The 17,702-nt window shown below is 38.8% G+C and overlaps 1 protein-coding gene and 1 long non-coding RNA gene across 5 annotated transcripts in view; one reads left to right on the top strand and one right to left on the bottom strand.

Moving 5' to 3' along the window:
- The first annotated feature begins 501 nt into the window (after positions 1–501).
- MTX3 (metaxin 3) lies at positions 502–16,128 on the top strand. 4 transcript variants are annotated; one of them, XM_086323094.1, is made up of 9 exons: positions 503–634; positions 1,150–1,219; positions 1,605–1,681; positions 2,868–2,960; positions 3,477–3,659; positions 3,891–3,967; positions 4,475–4,632; positions 6,068–6,156; positions 9,414–16,128. In XM_086323094.1, the coding sequence occupies exons 1-9, from the start codon at positions 554–556 to the stop codon at positions 9,522–9,524; spliced, it is 939 nt and encodes a 312-aa protein (XP_086179220.1). In that variant the 5' UTR covers positions 503–553; the 3' UTR covers positions 9,525–16,128. The 4 variants fall into 4 exon arrangements, with proteins under 4 accessions (XP_086179221.1, XP_086179223.1, XP_086179220.1 ...); XM_086323095.1 differs by lacking the exon at positions 2,868–2,960 and having other exon boundaries at positions 502–634; XM_086323096.1 differs by lacking the exon at positions 6,068–6,156.
- Positions 13,903–17,702, bottom strand: part of LOC147365374 (uncharacterized) — a 123,929-nt gene continuing 120,129 nt past the window's right edge. Inside the window, exon 4 of the long non-coding RNA XR_015135486.1 lies at positions 13,903–17,254. This is a non-coding gene — a long non-coding RNA (uncharacterized LOC147365374). The remainder of the gene's footprint in view (positions 17,255–17,702) is intronic.

Consider the following 17,702-nt stretch of genomic DNA (forward strand, 5'->3'; position numbering starts at 1 on the left):
GCAGAAGCCAAATATATGAGGGAAAGGGGTCAAACAATCAGAGTGCCTACGATGTATGTCAAGTTCTTTACCCCCATGTCATAGTTTTAAACAGAACAATCTTGTGACTAAACTACTATGCCTAGTTCTACAAATGGGTTAGTTTAGGCCCAGGGTAGTAATGGTCAAAGGGCTTGGGACACATTGCTTGCTTTAGTCGCTAAGTCGTGTCCGAACCCCATGGACTGTATAGCCTGCCAGGCTCCCCCGTCCCTGGGATTCTCCAGGCAAGAATACTGGAGTGGGTTGCCAGTTCCTTCTCCATGGGACACATTAGGCATGCAATAAGTATCTGGGGACTTACTACTAGCAGGCTATCTGACTTACTGCCCAGGACTCTCAACCCCTAGGCCAAGCCGATTCTAAGCATGCGATTAATCCCTCCAGGGGTCCTTCTCGCATCTCTCCCGGTCCCCAGAGATCTCTTCTCTCCTCGCCCCGCCCCCGTGATTCCACCTGCCGGAAAGTAGGTGGCAAAAGCACTTCCGGGATAACAAAGGTCGGCCCCGGCAAGATGGCGGCCCCCTTGGAACTCAGTTGCTGGGGAGGCGGCTGGGGGCTTCCGTCGGTGCACAGCGACTCCCTGGTGGTGATGGTGAGGCCGTCTCGCTGGCGCGTACGCGGGCAAGAAGGGGCGGGGCCAGAGGCGCGAGGCTGGCTGGCCGGGTCCCGGCGGCTAAAGGTGGTTCCCGCGCGGCGCACCGGCCCGGGCAGGCCCGGACGCTGCTTGCAGCAGCAATCTGGGCTCCCTCGCGTCCGAGAAGTTACAGCCTAGCCTGTGTCCCCGCCGAAGCCACGGCGGGGAAGTCATGGCTTCACCGCTTGTCTCCGAGTGTTTTCAATCATGCAAAGCTGTCTGGGCGATGGAAAGCCCAAAGCAGGGGGCGCGCGCTCCCTGCTCTGTATCCCCTGAATGTTGGGGTGGGGGTGAAATAAACCCCCAAAGCCCTGGCAGCTGCCGTGCGCAACAGCGGCTAGAAGTCTGGGGAGGGATGCGGCCCCGGAGTCTGATGTGTCTACCTTTCGGGGCACCCAGATTTGAAGTCAAGCTGCTCTGCAGATTTCCTTTAGTACTCAGTCTAAAATGTTTTATTGCAAACTCTCTTTCAGGCTTACGCCAAATTTTCTGGTGCACCCCTGAAAGTCAATGTCATAGATAACAACTGGAGAGGTTCAAGAGGTACACTGTAAACTTTTAAACGCTCCTTTCTGCCCCCTTTCTGCCCCATCCCCCCTCTCATTTAAAGCTAGAAGGCATGTAGCCATGGAGTACCTTGGGGTTTTAATTCTCACCATGACCTTGATTGTATGTTGCTTATGTTTTGATCATTCTGAGTAATACTTCAAAGGACAAGCCAAATAAGTGGAAATTATGAGAAATGAAATGCTCTCCAAAACTGTGTGTGTGTGTGTGTGTGTGTGTGTGTGTGTAACACTGCAAAAACCTAAAATATCTTACTCATTTTTTCCTCCTCCAAATGTGATTGGTGTAGTTTTAAGGGTACTGGGATCTCTTCAAAGGATATCAAAATGCCTTATTGTGTTTAAATGTTTTTTGATTATAGGAGATGTACCAGTTTTGACAACTGAAGACAGTACTATTTCTCAGCCAGCAAAAATACTAAACTTTTTAAGAAAACAGGTGGGTGGTCCTTTTTGAATAAGTAGATTCTCCATCCCTGCATGTTACTTTAAAAAAAGAAAAACATTAAAAATATTTGTTTAGAATTCCTTTTTGGAGATACATGCAATGCTTCAGTTGAGTCCGACTCTTTGTGACCCCATGGACTGTAGCCCACCAGGTTCCTCTGTCCATGGGGATTCTCCAGGCAAGAATATCAGAGTGGGTTGCCATTCGCTCGTCCAGAGGATCTTCCCTGCCCAAGGATTGAACCCCGGGTCTCCTGCATTGCAGGCAGATTCTTTACACCTAACCACCTTGGAGATACATAAGATTTGATAAAAAAAAAAAAAAAAAACAAACATAAATCTGAGAGTCACTGCTCTAAATTGAGTTGTACTGTGATTCAAAAGCCATATAGTGAGTTACAGTCAACTTATATGATCATGCACTTTGCTTGGCTTTTATTGAAGTTTAGGTATAAGTAGATTCAATTTAGCGATCTTCACTATTACACTTATTGATATGATTGTAAATTTAGTTCCATAACTGCTACACATTTTGTTCTTGGTATGAGGTCTGAGTTCCTATCAACTAGCAACTATTTTTTAAAATTACTTAAAACTGTGACTGAACTGAACTGATCTGATACTAATACTAATAGTTGCAGTTAAATGTTTCATGAAATAATGTATCCAAAATATCTGAACATGCCAAGGTTTATGTATCTAAAATGTTTAAACATGTAGCAATTTATATAAACATGAAAGTTATCATCAGTTTTGCCAATAGTTAAGGAAGTCCTATGTCAACAAAATTTAGAACTTTTCTAAATGGGAAAGTTTTCTCTTTTCATGGGGAACACAGCTAATTAGAACTTTTCCTTGTTATAAATTAACAAAAATAATAATAGCTTATATTAAGTTTGTACTACATGCCATGCACTAAACTAAGGTCATCAAAAATCATTGACATAATAGTTAAAAATAAAAATTAAATATAACATTTATGGACCTTACTGTGTACATGACACTGTGCTCAGAACTTTATTTGCATTAAGTAGCATTTGTTACTGAATTTGTATTTCTCTTTTCCCTTTTAATATGTTTGCCATTTTTGAAGAAGAATAGGAGTCCTAGTTTATTTAGTTTCACTGTTTTGGGATGTTCTTGACTTATGAGGTTTTGGGTTTTATATTTTTTAACAGAAATACAATGCTGATTATGAACTTTCAGCAAAACAAGGGGCAGATACGCTAGCTTACATTGCTCTCCTTGAAGAGAAGCTTCTTCCTGCAGTGGTGAGCATTGGTGAATATTATAGTATTTTAGTGACTTACTGAGAATGTACTTAGTCTGCTTAGAAACAAAATAACGGAAGAGGCGTAAGAGAGGAAATTTCATTTATGTATTATTTTCGATTGTTTCACGTAACTGTGAAACTGGGTTGATTCTGTTAGACATGCAACTAGTATAGGAACCAACAAAGTGAAAGACAGTGTCATTTTGGAAATAAAAATTCTCTGTGAAAGACAGAGTTTGTTGCTCCATGTATAGATTTGGGCCAACTGTAATTCATTCAGAAAATATTCATTAAGTACCTGGTATGTTCCAGGCCTTATTCTGTATGCTTGGGATAGAGCAAAACAAAACTCACATGTTTAAAAACCTTGATTTATCCTTGAATCATCCTAGCTGGAAAATGGGTATGAAGTTAATTTCACTCAGAGATATTTATGAAAAAGTTTTACATCTACTGAATGATCTTCTTTTAATAAAAGAATATCCTTGTAGTGTTTTTCCCTCTCCTTTTGCAGCTTCACACATTCTGGGTTGAGAGTGATAATTACTTTACTGTGACAAAGCCATGGTTTGCTTCACGAATGCCTTTTCCCTTGAGTTTGATCCTGCCTGGAAGAATGTCTAAAGGAGCACTGAATAGGATTCTCCTAACCAGGGGAGAGCCTCCCTTCTACCACCTTCGAGAAGTAGAAGCTCAGGTATGGTTGGAATTACCTTCAGAGCAAGGGCTCTCTGGAGGAGGGACAAGAGAGAACAGAGATGAAACTATTGGGTTGGTCAAAAAATTCGTTCAGGTTTTTCTGTATGATAAGATGGTACAAAAAAACCCGAGCAAACTTTTTGGCCTGCCCAATACTTATCGATGCCAGCCTGAAAAGGAGTTCTTGAGCATCTTTCCTACTTTTGAGATGTAATTTCATCCTTATTAGATATACAGAGATGCGAAGGAGTGCCTAAATCTTCTGTCAAACAGATTGGGAACATCTCAGTTTTTCTTTGGAGATATGTGAGTACATTCCCTTATAAAACCATTTTAATGTTTTGTTCGCATATATCCATTGAGCAGTAACTTAAAGCAAGTTCCCTTGCCAGGTCCTTTTACCCCATCCCCAATGAGTTTGCCACTTAAAAAAATACTTGGTGGATTTTTTTACTATGGGAAACTTTCTGTTGGGGTAATCTAACATTGACTTCATATGTTGCATATGTGACTTTGAAACTTTTAAGACTGTTTCCACCCAGTCTGTAGTCTCTATATGATGCCTGTGAGTAAATCTTTTAATTTACAACTTAAATTTTCTTCTAAATAAAATGGATAAGAGTATTTTAAAAAACTGCTAATGAGTAAAACCCTAGTTGTTTCATTTTTATAAGCCCAAATGGGTAATAAACCTTTTAAAAGACTATATTGTATACTGCAGAATTGATAAATGTATTTGAGAAAAAGTTTTTAGCATAATCCCAGATTAATATTTTCTTATGTGCTTTTTAAAAATCCTTAATTTATTTTCAGGCCTTCCACTTTGGATGCCTATGTGTTTGGTTTTCTCGCACCTCTTTATAAAGTACGTTTTCCTAAAGTTCAGTTACAAGAACATTTGAAGCAGCTCTCCAACCTGTGTCGCTTTTGTGATGATATCCTAAACAGTTATTTTAGGGTTAGTCTTGGAGGTAAGTTGGTTCTTCTTCAGCTAATCTTTGTTTGTATAGAATATTTGCATATTCTCCTAAGGAGATATACACCAAATCCATTACTTATTTAAAACGTGTGTATATTGTCTTTAAACCTTGGTTTGCTGCTGCTGCTGCTAAGGTGCTTCAGTCGTGTCCGACTCTGCGACCCCATAGATGGCAGCCCACCAGGCTCCTCCGTCCCTGGGATTCTCCAGGCAAGAACACTGGAGTGGGTTGCCATTTCCTTCTCCAAAATCCTGGTTTATAAAACTTCAAAAAGTGGCATTTTTTCCAACTTTTCTTCCCCCCATGTGTTAGTTCTTTCAATAGAGAAATATTTATTTGCCTTTTGTCTGTTCTTCTGGATTTTATACAGTTCTCGCTTCTTGTTCTTTAAATATTGCCCCTTTGAAGTGGGTCATTTTCTTCTAAAAGTTAACCACAGGTATTTATTATGTCCCTATTGAAAGACAGCCTTTATCCTAATGCAAATGGGCAATTACTTTAAATGTTGCTTCTGACATTTTCCTGCGTGAACAGAAATGAGCAGCAGATTGATTTTGGTGAGGTACATTCCCATGATTCCACTACTTGCAAACTGATTGCAGCAGACTGGAGGTATAGTAAATAGAGGGCACCGGGCACTTAGGTGCTGCTTCTTCGGGAGCGTGGGGCCCTGTGCTTAAGTGATCGGGACACTACGTTTGTGTGGGCAGAGTTGGCAGAAATTGTCCTTTTAAGAAACAAGTCATGAGGACCATTGGCTTAGGAACAGTTTACTTTTTTATATAGTGCGTTATGTGTTTTGTGTATAATACACTTGTATGTAACAAGGGAGAGGTTAGGAGTTTGGAAGTCATGAAACTGAGTAATTTTCAACCTTGTTACTTGGGAGCAGTGGTTAGCAAACCTGACCACAGAACAAATACAAAATCTTAAATCCTGTACCAGATTCACTGAATTAGAATAGAATCCACTCCTGGAATAGATCCCAGAAAACTGTATTTTTTTAAAGTCCGTTCGAGTGCTTTGGAGGCGTGGATACTTGTTTGGCCCTTAGAAAGCTCTTCAAATGCAGTAGTTGTAACTAAAGGCCTATTTGAAATGGGTGGGGAAAAGGTACAAGTCAAATTTGAGAAGGCAATGAGGACTGCTGTGCTCTTATTAAAGACCTGGCTGTCTGCCTAACACTTGGCTAACTGGGTCTCCTTAAGGACACATTTAGCCCTTTGGCTTAGGGTTTGGTTTTGGAGTATTACTGTATGTCTTAAGTTTGCCTTTGAACCGAGAATGGTTTTTCACTTTGCCTTTTTGGGGAGGTGGGTGGGGGATGGAGCACTTAGGGGGTGGATAGACTTAATATTCTTTGAATCTAAACAGCTTGTAAGGCTTTCAAAATTTCCTCTTTCTGATTTCTGTCCTGGCTTCTTAGGCATCTCTCCTGCTGGACAAGAAACGGTAGATGCAAATCTACAGAAACTGACACAACTTGTAAATAAGGAATCCAACTTGATTGAAAAGGTCAAGTTTACTTCAGTCGTTATTTTGTACTAGTTCAGCCTTTTCCTTTCTGCAGTTAATATTGTAACTTGGGTTATGCATTACCTTTACCCTTTTCTTTATTTTTTTAAGTTTATTTTTTTCAGAAAGTTGTTTAAATATGCATTTACTAAAGCAGTACAAAATACAGTGTTTTGAAGCCAGTAATGGACTGATTGGGGGAAAGATCTGATAATAGCATTGGGTTTACTTTTACCACACAATTAGCAGTACTTTTCAAGTTAGGAGACTTTGGCTTTAAAAAAAAAAAAAAAAAGAGGGGGAGAGAGAAAGAAACAGAAAAATACTTCTTGCTTGCTTGTCTGCTCCTTTCCGTCTCTCAGGGTTGTGTTCTTGATTGTAAGCTCCTGTGCTTATTCTTTCTTACTAATAGCACTATGGTGTCTTTTTCTTTCTTTCACATGTGTTTTTATTTTTTTCTCCTTCCTATCCTCTGTTCTAAATGTTGCTTACAGTTTTTGGCTAGCGTGGATATTTGCCACTTAGGGACTATGCATTTGTTGAGAGAAATATTGAGGAATTGGGCAGGGGAGGGAACCAACAATGGAAATTTCAAGGGTGATTCTAGGTGGAAAAAAGAGAGTTATACAGTTTTTTCCTCAAGTGTTTGATAAACTTGCTTTTTTCTTATACAAATGGATAATGCTTCATTCTTTCACAAACTAAGGGGTCATTATGGCCTAATAACACTGGCTAGAGGTTTGGGGGATTGAGTAACAGGCACTGTATCATATGAGCTGTATATGAGTTATCTCATTTACTCTCACAGAAACCCTGTGTGTGCAGGTACTCTGTTATCCCCGTTTTACAGATGAGATAACTGAAGCTTCAAGTAGCTTATAACATCATCTGCCTGAGGTCATTCAGCTGGCAAGAAGTAGAGAGAGAATCTGAACCCTAGTAATTGGATTCCAGCATGGGCTGTGTAGTCAGCTCTGTAACTCGTGAATGAAATTATGTATCCATTACTACTGGTGGTAATAGCCAGTTTTACAACTGCCACTCTCTGGAATGACCATTTTATTTCTTTTTATGGTATATTCTTGGGTTTTCCTTGTGGCTCAGCTGGTAAAGAATCCGCCTGCAGTGTGGGAGACCTTTGTTGGGAAGATCCCCTGGAGAAGGGAAAGGCTACCCACTCCAGTATTCTGGCCTGGAGAATTCCATGGACTGTGTAGTCCATGGGGTCACAAAGAGTCGGACACGACTGAGCACCTTTCACTTCACTTCATGATCCCCTGGAGAAGACAGTGGCTACCCACTCCAGGATTCTTGCCTGGAGAATCCCATGAACAGAGGAGCCTGATGGGCTATAGTCCACAGGGTTGCAAAGAATCAGACACAACTGAGCGACTAACACTTAACTTCTTACCTATGTACCTCTTGTTAAAGTTTGGGTAAGCTGAATGAAAGCCAAGTTTGTCTTAATTCTTAGCCCAATGCAGTAAATCTCATGAGAGGAAATACACCAAGAGTTAAGTGTGGATAATGGAAAAATTATTCAGACTGTTGTAGATACTTTTCTGCTGGATGAAGACTATCCAGTGTAGTTTTCATTTCCATCTGTGGCAAATTCATTTCAGACCTACATGTGCAGAAGGTGAAACCAAGAGGCCCTGCCACCACTTCTGTAAAGTTCACTGTGGCATCATCACTATATGAGAGTCTCCTAGCCCTGTGCCAGCACCTCTCCCCACCCCACTTCCCATCTGCTCTTCAGTATGGATCACTGTTCGCTACAAGACAATAGAACAACAAATTCTCTTGACTACCACTGTTCACCATTTAGTCAGAAAATCTAGAGCTTAAAAAAAAAAGAAAAAAGTTATGTTTGAGGAACTTAGTTCTTGCAAGGAAAAAAAGACAACACAACTGATTCAAATAGTTCACTGGGAATACTCTTGTCCATTGGAAAACTGAGTTAGTCTTCTATTCTTTTCCTTTGATTATAAACCCCGTGTACCTCTGTTGAAACATTTCCTCTGTGCTTTATAAAAACATCTTGAAAGGAGAGAGTTTTGCGCTACACATGTTAAAACTCTGAAAAAAACCTGTCTACCAGCTAGGTGATAAGACGCTGTATTCTGTTGGTTTTGGGTCATCGATGGCAGCTGCTTTCAAGACTTTTATGAAGTAGCTTAACACCAGGACCTTGCACTCTGGTTTTGGGGTACCCTGGTTAAAGGTAGCTTTCTAGGGTCTGACTCAGATCTAAATAACCCCTCTTCTGATGTTTTCAGGGATGCTAATGTACTCCTGAAACTCTTGGACATTTTCTAAATGTGCTCCACGTTACTTTGTTTCTCTAGAGCAGACTTAGAACTGATCCATTGTTTGCAGTGCCTCTGGATGAGGTCTAAAGTATTTATCCTTCTGTCTCTTTTCCTAGCCTTCCTTGGTCTAAATACTCAGAGCCTAAAAGAGGTGATCTTTTTGAGTGGAGTACAGGTCATTTTTATTGAGACATTGAGGCATAGTTGGAAGAACAATAGTATTAGTATAAGACCAGGGTTCACATTTCAGCGCTAATGCTAGCTTTGCTAATGCAAATCTGATAACCTTTCTGAGCTTCCTTTTGCTAATCTGTAAAATAGAGAATGATGGTCTTTTTTTCTTTATAATTGTCTTGGGAAGCTCAAATGAGAACATACTTTGTAACCTGTGGAAAGTAGTCTAACAGAAATGTTGCTTTTACGCTTAGTATGAGAAGGTTTCTTAAACCAAGTTGTACTGTGGTTGAATTCAGACGGTTCATTTTGTGACATTACTGTAATTTTGTGAAGCCATCCAGGATGAGCCATACCGCTTTTATACATACACTAAGTGAAAGTGAAAGTCGCTCAGTCGTGTCTGACTCTTTGCAACCCCATGGACTATACAGTCCATGGAATTCTCCAGGCCAGAATACTGAAGTGGGTAGCCTTTCCCTGCTCCAGGGATCTTCCCAACCCAGGGATCGAACCCAGGTCTCCCACATTGCAGGCGGATTATTTACCAGCTGAGCCACAAGGGAAGCCCCGTACATGTACTAAGTCAGGCAGTATTTAGGTATGGTGTTTAGAATTCTTTGGAGATTATTTGCAAGAAGAGATTTCTCTAGCAGAGCTAGAAACATAAGGTTCTGTACTTGTCTAGGCTATAGTTTGGGTGGGGACGCCACAGTCCGTATTCGTGGTACCACAGCTATTAGTCAGATGTACCTTTTGTACTTTCCACAGATGGATGACAATCTTCGCCAAAGCCCTCAGCTTCCTCCTCGGAAACTGCCAACACTTAAATTGACTCCAGCAGAAGAAGAAAGTAATTCCTTACACCGGCTATCACCCTGACAGTCATCATGCTTTGTGTCCAGAGTCATGTAATTGTTGCAGCAATCTCTTACACTAAGTGTGTGAAGGGCAAAAAGAAAATGCTAAAAATAGGTAGAAGGAAGACTCTAAAACAAAAGAAACTTTCTATGACAGCAATTTTTTTTCGTTAGGAAGCTTCTGTTTTAGCTTGGCAATGCACTTTAAATAACAGCAGCGTGAATGCTAAATGAACTTGGCGGGGGGGAGAGAAAATACATTGTACTGTATATAAAAACCAGCCTTAACCTTGGCAGATTTTTGCCTTTGGTTCACATGTTGCTGGCCCAAAGCTCCACTTCTGTTCTGAATGTGCACACTTAATTTATTCAAGTTAATTTATTAATTTAGTATCCTTAGACCAGTCTGAATATTTAATATGTGGCTCTTTGCCTAAGGCCTTTTCTCTTCTCTTTAGAAATCTGATGCCTATTTTAGACACCAGGAAAAATATATTATTCTAATATTCTCTTTAATAGAAAACCTGTATTTAATGTTAAAAAACAAGGAATGTGTTTCTTAATAATCTCACAAGTCTAACCTTTGGGGGAGTTAGTACCATATATATAAATATTAAAGGTGGTAACATATAATATTTGTCTGACTATATGCACTTCAATATAACAGTATTTGCTGATGTGTTCAGTATAGGTTAGCAAGGGCTGTTTTAATTTATTGAAGCTTTGCCGCCGCTGCTGCTGCTGCTAAGTCGCATCAGTCGTGTCCGACTCTGTGTGGCCCCATAGACGGCAGCCCACCAGGCTCCCCCGTCCCTGGGATTCTCCAGGCAAGAACACTGGAGTGGGTTGCCATTTCCTTCTCCAATGCATGAAAGTGAAAAGTGAAAGTGAAGTTGCTCAGTCGTGTCCAGCTCTTAGCGACCCCATGGTTTGCAGCCCACCAGGCTCCTCCGTCCATGGGATTTTCCAGGCAAGAGTAATTGAAGCTTTAGGCCTGTGTATTTGTAGTACATCTTTAACACTAGTCATCTCTTTCTTGGATTGATTTCAGGAGAGCTGAATGTTAGCATCTCTTTTATGTTAGGCTGTAAAGTCTTACAACACTTGATCAGTTGTTAGACACTACTCAGGAGGAGCCCGCCGCCCCAGAACTGGAAGCACCTACTGTGCATCTGATCCAAGTTCACCATGCTTGGCTCAGACCAGTGTTCTTTCCTGAGAAACATACCACATAGTCAGAAGCTTTATGACAACTAATTATTTTCCATAGAGCTTAACTACAGTTGAAGGATTCTTTGGAATAATCAGAAATAGCATATTTTAAGGAACATTTTCCATTTATTGGTTGCTGAACTGTTAAAAGATTTGCTGTGTGGGTAATTTTACTTAGAATCTTGCTTATTTTAGTGGCTGAGGTGCTTCTGCCGTCTTAAAACCACTTCTGGGGTTTTTTAAATATAGGACCATGTTTTTGATTAGTGTCTTAAAAGATTACTATGGTGCTCAGCAAATCTTATCTCATCCTGCTGAAACCCCCATGTTAGGAAAACAGCTTTGGAGTCAGTAGACTCGTCTAATTTGAGCTGAGTGGAGCTCAGCAGTGTTTGACCTGCATCCTCTCAATTTGTTCTGTATTAGGTAGCTATTTATATAGGAGTCTTTAAGTCATCATAAATATTTTTTCTTGAAAGTTTTAATGAGAAACAAGGTAATCTTCAAGGTCTTGGTTGTCTGTCTGGATACATTGAGAGAAAGTCACTCATCTGTTTCACATTACTTCTGCAACAGGTGGGAGAGTGGGTGGGTGGGAGTGGGGGTGGGGGGGTGCGTGGGGGTGTGAGCGTGTTTTATGTTATTAGTCTTCTGTTAGATTCCAGCAGTCGGAAATCTGTAGAGAGGGTGTGTGTGTGTGTGTGTGCTATTCTGTGTTAGTCTTCTGTTAGATTCCAGCAGTCGGAAATCTGTATGAATATTCTGTGTTGGAAATCATGACTGTAGGACTTTATTATCCTCTGGGATTAATGTATACTGAAGAAGGGTGGTTAGCACACTAATCAGACATCTGTTTGTGCGTTAGTGGTTAGTCATTTTCAATTATGATTTCTATTAAAGCTTTCAAAAAGCATTTGAAGTGACTTACAATTGTTAAACATGTGTAAAATAGGACAGTTAAAATTGGGTTTTGGAAAAATAAAAAATTTGTAGGAGATAGAACTATACTAACCCAACCCTAACTATACTAACTCTAAAATTGAATGGTAAATTTAACTCCCAAGTTTCCCCATGGACAAAATCAAAGAATAATACGGGGTTATGTAAAGTTTTCTGTCAATAAAGTGACTAATGTCCATGAGTAAGAAAAATGTGTTTACATTTTTAAAGAATGTGGGTATTGTGTTCTTATGACACAAAGATGCAGCTAATAAGCATACTGTAATGTTTAATGTGTTGAAAGTTGAATCAAAAGGTATCATTCTGGAATAGCAAGTTTTGTCCTTTGTTTTAGTAGAAAAGATGAATGTAAATATGATTTTATTTCCTTTCAGTCATTCCTGCTTTGAACAGCCTTTGGCTGAGTGCCATATAGGCCATGATACTTCCAGACCATCTGCTAAGAGGCAAAGTATGAGTTAGATAAGTGAAAATTTATATGCTGGGTTACTTAGTTTTGCTTTTTTGGTAAAAGCTAATGAGATGCTAGGAAGTTATCACTGAGTACAAACCATTCCAGGCATCAGCTGCATATATAGGAAACTCTTGGAAAGAAACAACTTTCAGGACTCGACAGAGAGCTTATGATCAACCTGTCAGAATATGCTTTGGATAAAGTTTGAGTTTGCTGAGATAAATGATCCACAATCTTAAAACACTGTGGTAGAGGATAATATGATTAAAAGGACTGTGTTGGTGTTTATGTTTCTTGGCAGTATAGAATGAGAAAATTGGTCAGATAATTCCCGTAAGATAAAGATCTTTCATCCACAGACTGTCATCGGTTGTCCATAAGGCTGACCATTCTCCTAACACCAAAGAAACTGCAAAAGACCTTTAAGGATAGTCATTCCTACACAATATTTTTTCCCCTAAAAGTTTGGCACTGGCAAAGGAATCAAATTTCAACCTAGATATGTTTATTTTTTGAGTGCTAGAGAGTTTACATTAAATCCAAAGAATTTTGATTTCCATTTGTCATTTCTATTCATTTAATATGGCAAGATACATTAACTTAAAAGAATGGGAAAGCTTATTTCAATCAGAGCTAAGTTACAGTTCTCGTAAGTCTACAAAAATGGAAAAAACTAGACATCAAAAGAGGCAGAAATTGGTAACAGTGATAGCATCTAAGAAAACCAATTTTTAAAGGTAGTTTCATGATAAAAGTGGCATTTGAAGTCAACAGTATGTTTTCTTAGAGCCTCTTCCAGGAATAGTCATTTACCAGGTTATTAGATTTTTTTCATCAACTGTTTATTTTTTCATAAGCTGCAAAAAATTGTATCCCTCTAAAACCAAAATGCAAATGCTTACATGTGAATACAAGAAGCTGAGGGATGGTTACATAGGCTCTCTCTCTACTATTTTTGCAACTTCTTTTTGTGAGTCTGTAATTATTTCAGAATAAAAGGGTTTTAAAAGTAAATTCAATAGAGTGAATTTATCTTTAGATAAACTGATTTACAATTTAATGCTTCAGACATAGTATTCAGTTCCAGATGAATAAATGCATATTATAAATTAATTTATTTCATTCCAAGTTTAAAGACAAAAACAAACTCAACTTTATAACATATGATTATCTAAAGATTTGGTTTGCCTTATCAGCAAAGAAAAAACAAGCTAAAACCAAGAACCCCTTTTCCTAAGATAGAAAAAATTCTATGATCTTTATGTTTATAATTATATCTTTTCTCCCTATGGTACCTGGGTTTACCTGGGTTTAAAATATTTTGAAAAAAAGCTCCTCTGTGTCTCCATGTGGTAATCCTTCTTTATTTTGCAGGTGTTCTCTTGCTAAGAACACTAGGACCATGCTTTGATGAACAAAGTGTAGTGTGTGTCTGTGTTTTTTGTTTTAGGCTTACAGGGGTGTAGTGATTGACTTTGTCTTGGTTTAGTTACTTATCTAATTGAAATCCTGAGCAGAGCCACATAGCATATTTGAGTTGTAATGATGGTATTCTGTATATGTTGTTGGCACTTAGAATTATTTTTTGCCTTTTCTCTTGTTCAGCTCTGTGTAATTTGCATTTACTTTTCAGTGTTTTCATATTTCCTAAGAAATTACTAGATTATTAAGAAATTTATTATGTGAACCAAAGGTCAGTAATCCTAGTCTCAAAGGTTTAACTGAAGCATAATTAAATCTTCAAAATGTTGATTTTCATAGAGACATAGAGTGATTTGCTTTTTTTTTTTTAAAGCATTTGTAAAATTATTTATCCCAAAACTCATGTTGGGATATAATGTTTGTTTAAAGCCCAGATTATCTGCCCTAGACTTAAAATTATTGTGATTGAGGTGGAGAGGTATTCTCAGAGTCAGTAAGCATACAAAATTTTTTTGTCCTGATGAGGAGGCCAATGATTACTGATGAGAACTAACATTCTTGAACAGTGATATAAGAAATGGTTACTTTGAGTTGGATGTTTATAAATAGAGAGTGAAATGTTATAATAAAAGACTGTTCAAAGCAAAACAAAATAGTTCCTTTAAAAAATGCAGGAAAATAAGTGTTTTATACCCTCATTATTAATTTGAAATTATATTGTAAGATTTTTTTTAAAAATTATATTTTAGTTTTTTGGAGAAGCAGTTCAAGATATATTTTGGCAGAATATATTGTTATTGTATGAATCGAGAGGTCTTTGGCCAAATAGGTTTGGGAAATTCTGGGTTAGACAAAGTGAAGTTGCTGTAGGCTTCTCAGAACCTTCAATATGCTATTGGTGGTTTCAAACTCCATTGAGGACCTGTATTTGACACACCATTTCCCTATTTTTATGTGGATTTTTTTTAACGTAAGTGTCATGTGGGACTTGTGTTCTGAGAAATACACTTAGAGAAATGCTGCCCTGCGAGTGTTTCTGCTTGTTGGTACTCATTGCAAAGGCTTCCAGCTGTTGGCTGCCCCTCTAGTGAGTGGTGGGAAAACGGGAAGAGACAGGTTAGGACTCCCTTGGACCATAGAGTTGACTGGGAAGTGGCTTTGGGTTTCAATAGGTTGCTGTTTAGGCACCTGTGAGGCCTGTGGTCAGTCCAGTCACTTTCCCTGGAATCCCAGTTAGCCTGGAACAGCTGCACAGGGGTGTGAACTGGCGGTTTCAGAGAACCAGCCACTTCTTAGGCATCTACAAGACAGAGCGAACCAACTTGGGAATCCAGAACAAAGTTCCAAACTGATTTTGGCTGTGCTTTAAAAGTACCAAAAAGGCAATGAGTATTTATAGCATTAAAGTCACATATGAGCTGGGTATTTTATACATATATATATATATATATGCATACACAACAGTGTCGTAGAAAGTCTACATTTGCTTCAGTGACAGAAGCAAAGAAAGTTTAATATTTTCAAGTTCTGTTACTGAAGACATTGTCTAGACAAGGATTGCATGTTTGTGTATGCTTTTTCTAGGATGAGTGTTTACAGCTTTTATTCTGAGCAGTTTCTATATCCCCCCCACTCCCATTTAAGCCTCACTAGACCTTCTTAGAGGACCAAATATGTTTGATTTCATCTCAGAGTACAAAATCAGCCTACTCATTGTAAGGAGGCTCTTTGTTTTCTGCAGTGTATATGGTTGCATATTTGGAACTCCGTGCTTTGGATATGAATTTGATAGAAAGCCTGCCATTGCGTTTGAGTTGTGGTGTAATGGTGAACACCTATCCATGTGCAAAGCAGTTGGATCTTTGATTCTTTAGATTTCCTCATGCAAATTCAGAAAAATGCCTTTTAATCATTGAGTTTACATAACCAAGATCCTTGGAAGTCTAGAAAAAATGATTTGCCAGAGTTTGCATCAGTTCTGAGCAAGTCATGCAGAGTGGAGAAGGCTGTGTGCTGGCCATCCATTCTTTGGCCTGTTGGCTGCCTGTGTTGTAGGGCTGGCGTCTCTATTTCTTGGAGAAGGATCGGTGTACTCAAGCTTTTATGTTAATTGCATAAAGATGAGCTTTATTCTTCTTCTAACTTGGTGTTTTATTTTGTAAAATAGGAAATAATGTCTTCTCATTTTTCTGCTCACTCTGAAGTGGAAATTTGAAGTGTTTGTAATGTAACTTCAGCTTTCTTAAAGACTGATGGTAAAGAAGACAAGAAATTTATGTATACTTATATTGGTTTTGTTCTACCAAGCTTATCTTTGAATGGTAAACATTTGAAACATCTGTTCTAGTGTACAACTACTATAGTTTTGTTATTAACAAACTTAAGCATTATTTGTCATAGTTTCAATATTCTAGCCTTGCCTAGTGTGAATATATTTTACTCAGAGATTATGTACAAGTACCCAGAAGTGATGATGATCAATGTTGTAAAGAATTTATTCTGATACACGAGAAACTGGATATTATGTCAAAATAGCTATTTTCAAAATAAAATCTCAAGTTGCTTGAATGTTTATTAACTCTTGGTTTAATGTTATTTATTCTTTGAGGTGAGTATTTTATTGGGAAGAATTTTGGGGTGGTTGAACATAGTTCTCTGCTGGGACTGAGCTACATGTATGACAAAACCAATACAATATTGTAAAGTAATTAGCCTCCAATTAAAATAAATAAATTTATATTAAAAATAAACATTAAAAAAATAAATAAAATAAAAATAAAATAAAATGCTCATTCTTTTCCATGATGCATTGAGGTCATTTGTGGTTTTCCCAGCCTGTGCTCAAGGAGGGTAGGTGCCTGCTCCTAGGCCATGGTATGTGTGTGACCTCAGAGAGCTCAACTTCTCAGGGCTACAGTTAGCTCATCCCTTCAGCTCTGTAAGTTGCTTTAAAATTTTCTCTTTTGCTCACCTGGGAAGTCCAGTGATGCTCCACATAATTGGATGGAAGACATACACTGAGAAAAATAATTATAGTTAAAGGGGAAGATACTCATTTTTTTTTTTGCTGCTTTTTGGAAAAAAAAGTGGGGGGCAGGATATGGAGGTATAGAAACCCTGTGAGAGCTGTTAGTCTAGTAGGAGCAGTTTCCCCGAGGGGTTGAGTCTGTTCGTAGAGTTTTTTTTTTTTTAATTGAGGTATAATTTATGTGTAGTAAATGCATCAGCCTTCCAAGTAGAGCTGTTAGGTATGTATTTCTCTCACATGGAAAGCCAACTACATCTTTGTTGATACTTCTGTCCCAAAGAACACAAGTCTTAATTGCATATGAACTTCGGGTTTCAATTCACTCGTGGGTGGATTGAGGTGGTTAGTAATCACCTGCTTTCCACAAGAGAGCAGGAAAGAAGAATTGGTATTGGCGGGATAATAGAATTCTTTTGGGGGAAGACAACTCTGAGTCACAAAGCTGGAAACCTTTCACCAAAGACCTTCAGAAATTTTGGTTCTTACCTGCTCAGCTCGGAGCCTTGACTTTGGCCTGGGACAGTCTTGGGTGATGAGGTCTCCTGGGTGCCTACTGCAGTGCGATGCCGCTTGGTGGACAGAAGGCTACAGTGTAAACAGCGCTCTGTTTTCTTTTGGCACGAATAGCAGCTGTCGATGTTAAGTTTTGCCACACTGGGATCTTGTCCTGAGGAGACTGAGATAAAGGGGAAAGCGCTAAGATCACTGAGTACTGCCCACACGTTTGAGACAAGTGTATATGAGAACAGGAAGGAAATGGCGGTGGAAAATGGAAGGACTTGTCTTACTCAAGATCATCGTATGTTCCTAGTTGTAAAGCAAAGGGGATACTCATCCCTTCTTGATCTGACAATTTTGGGGGAAAGGATGAGAAAACATAGTACATTTCTCCAGGTACATTAGTCAGCTTCCTGGAATGCTTTAGACATCTGTGATTAAGAAATGAAGACAGCTGTGCATCATCAAAGACTTTTCTAATTTCTAGCACAGCCAACTCGAGGTCCCAAATGTTGTACTTTACCAAGTAAGAGAGAGGCTAGGATATTTATCCTGCTTTTTGAGTAAGTGAGTAAAAATAGGGAAATCTTGACATTTATAAATAAAATTAGGGATTGGTGTTTCAG

Source organism: Bos grunniens, chromosome 10 (genome assembly GCF_055505025.1).
Source record: "Bos grunniens cultivar Pamir isolate PY7600 chromosome 10, Bosgru_T2T1.0, whole genome shotgun sequence".
Taxonomy (NCBI): Eukaryota; Metazoa; Chordata; class Mammalia; order Artiodactyla; family Bovidae; genus Bos; species Bos grunniens.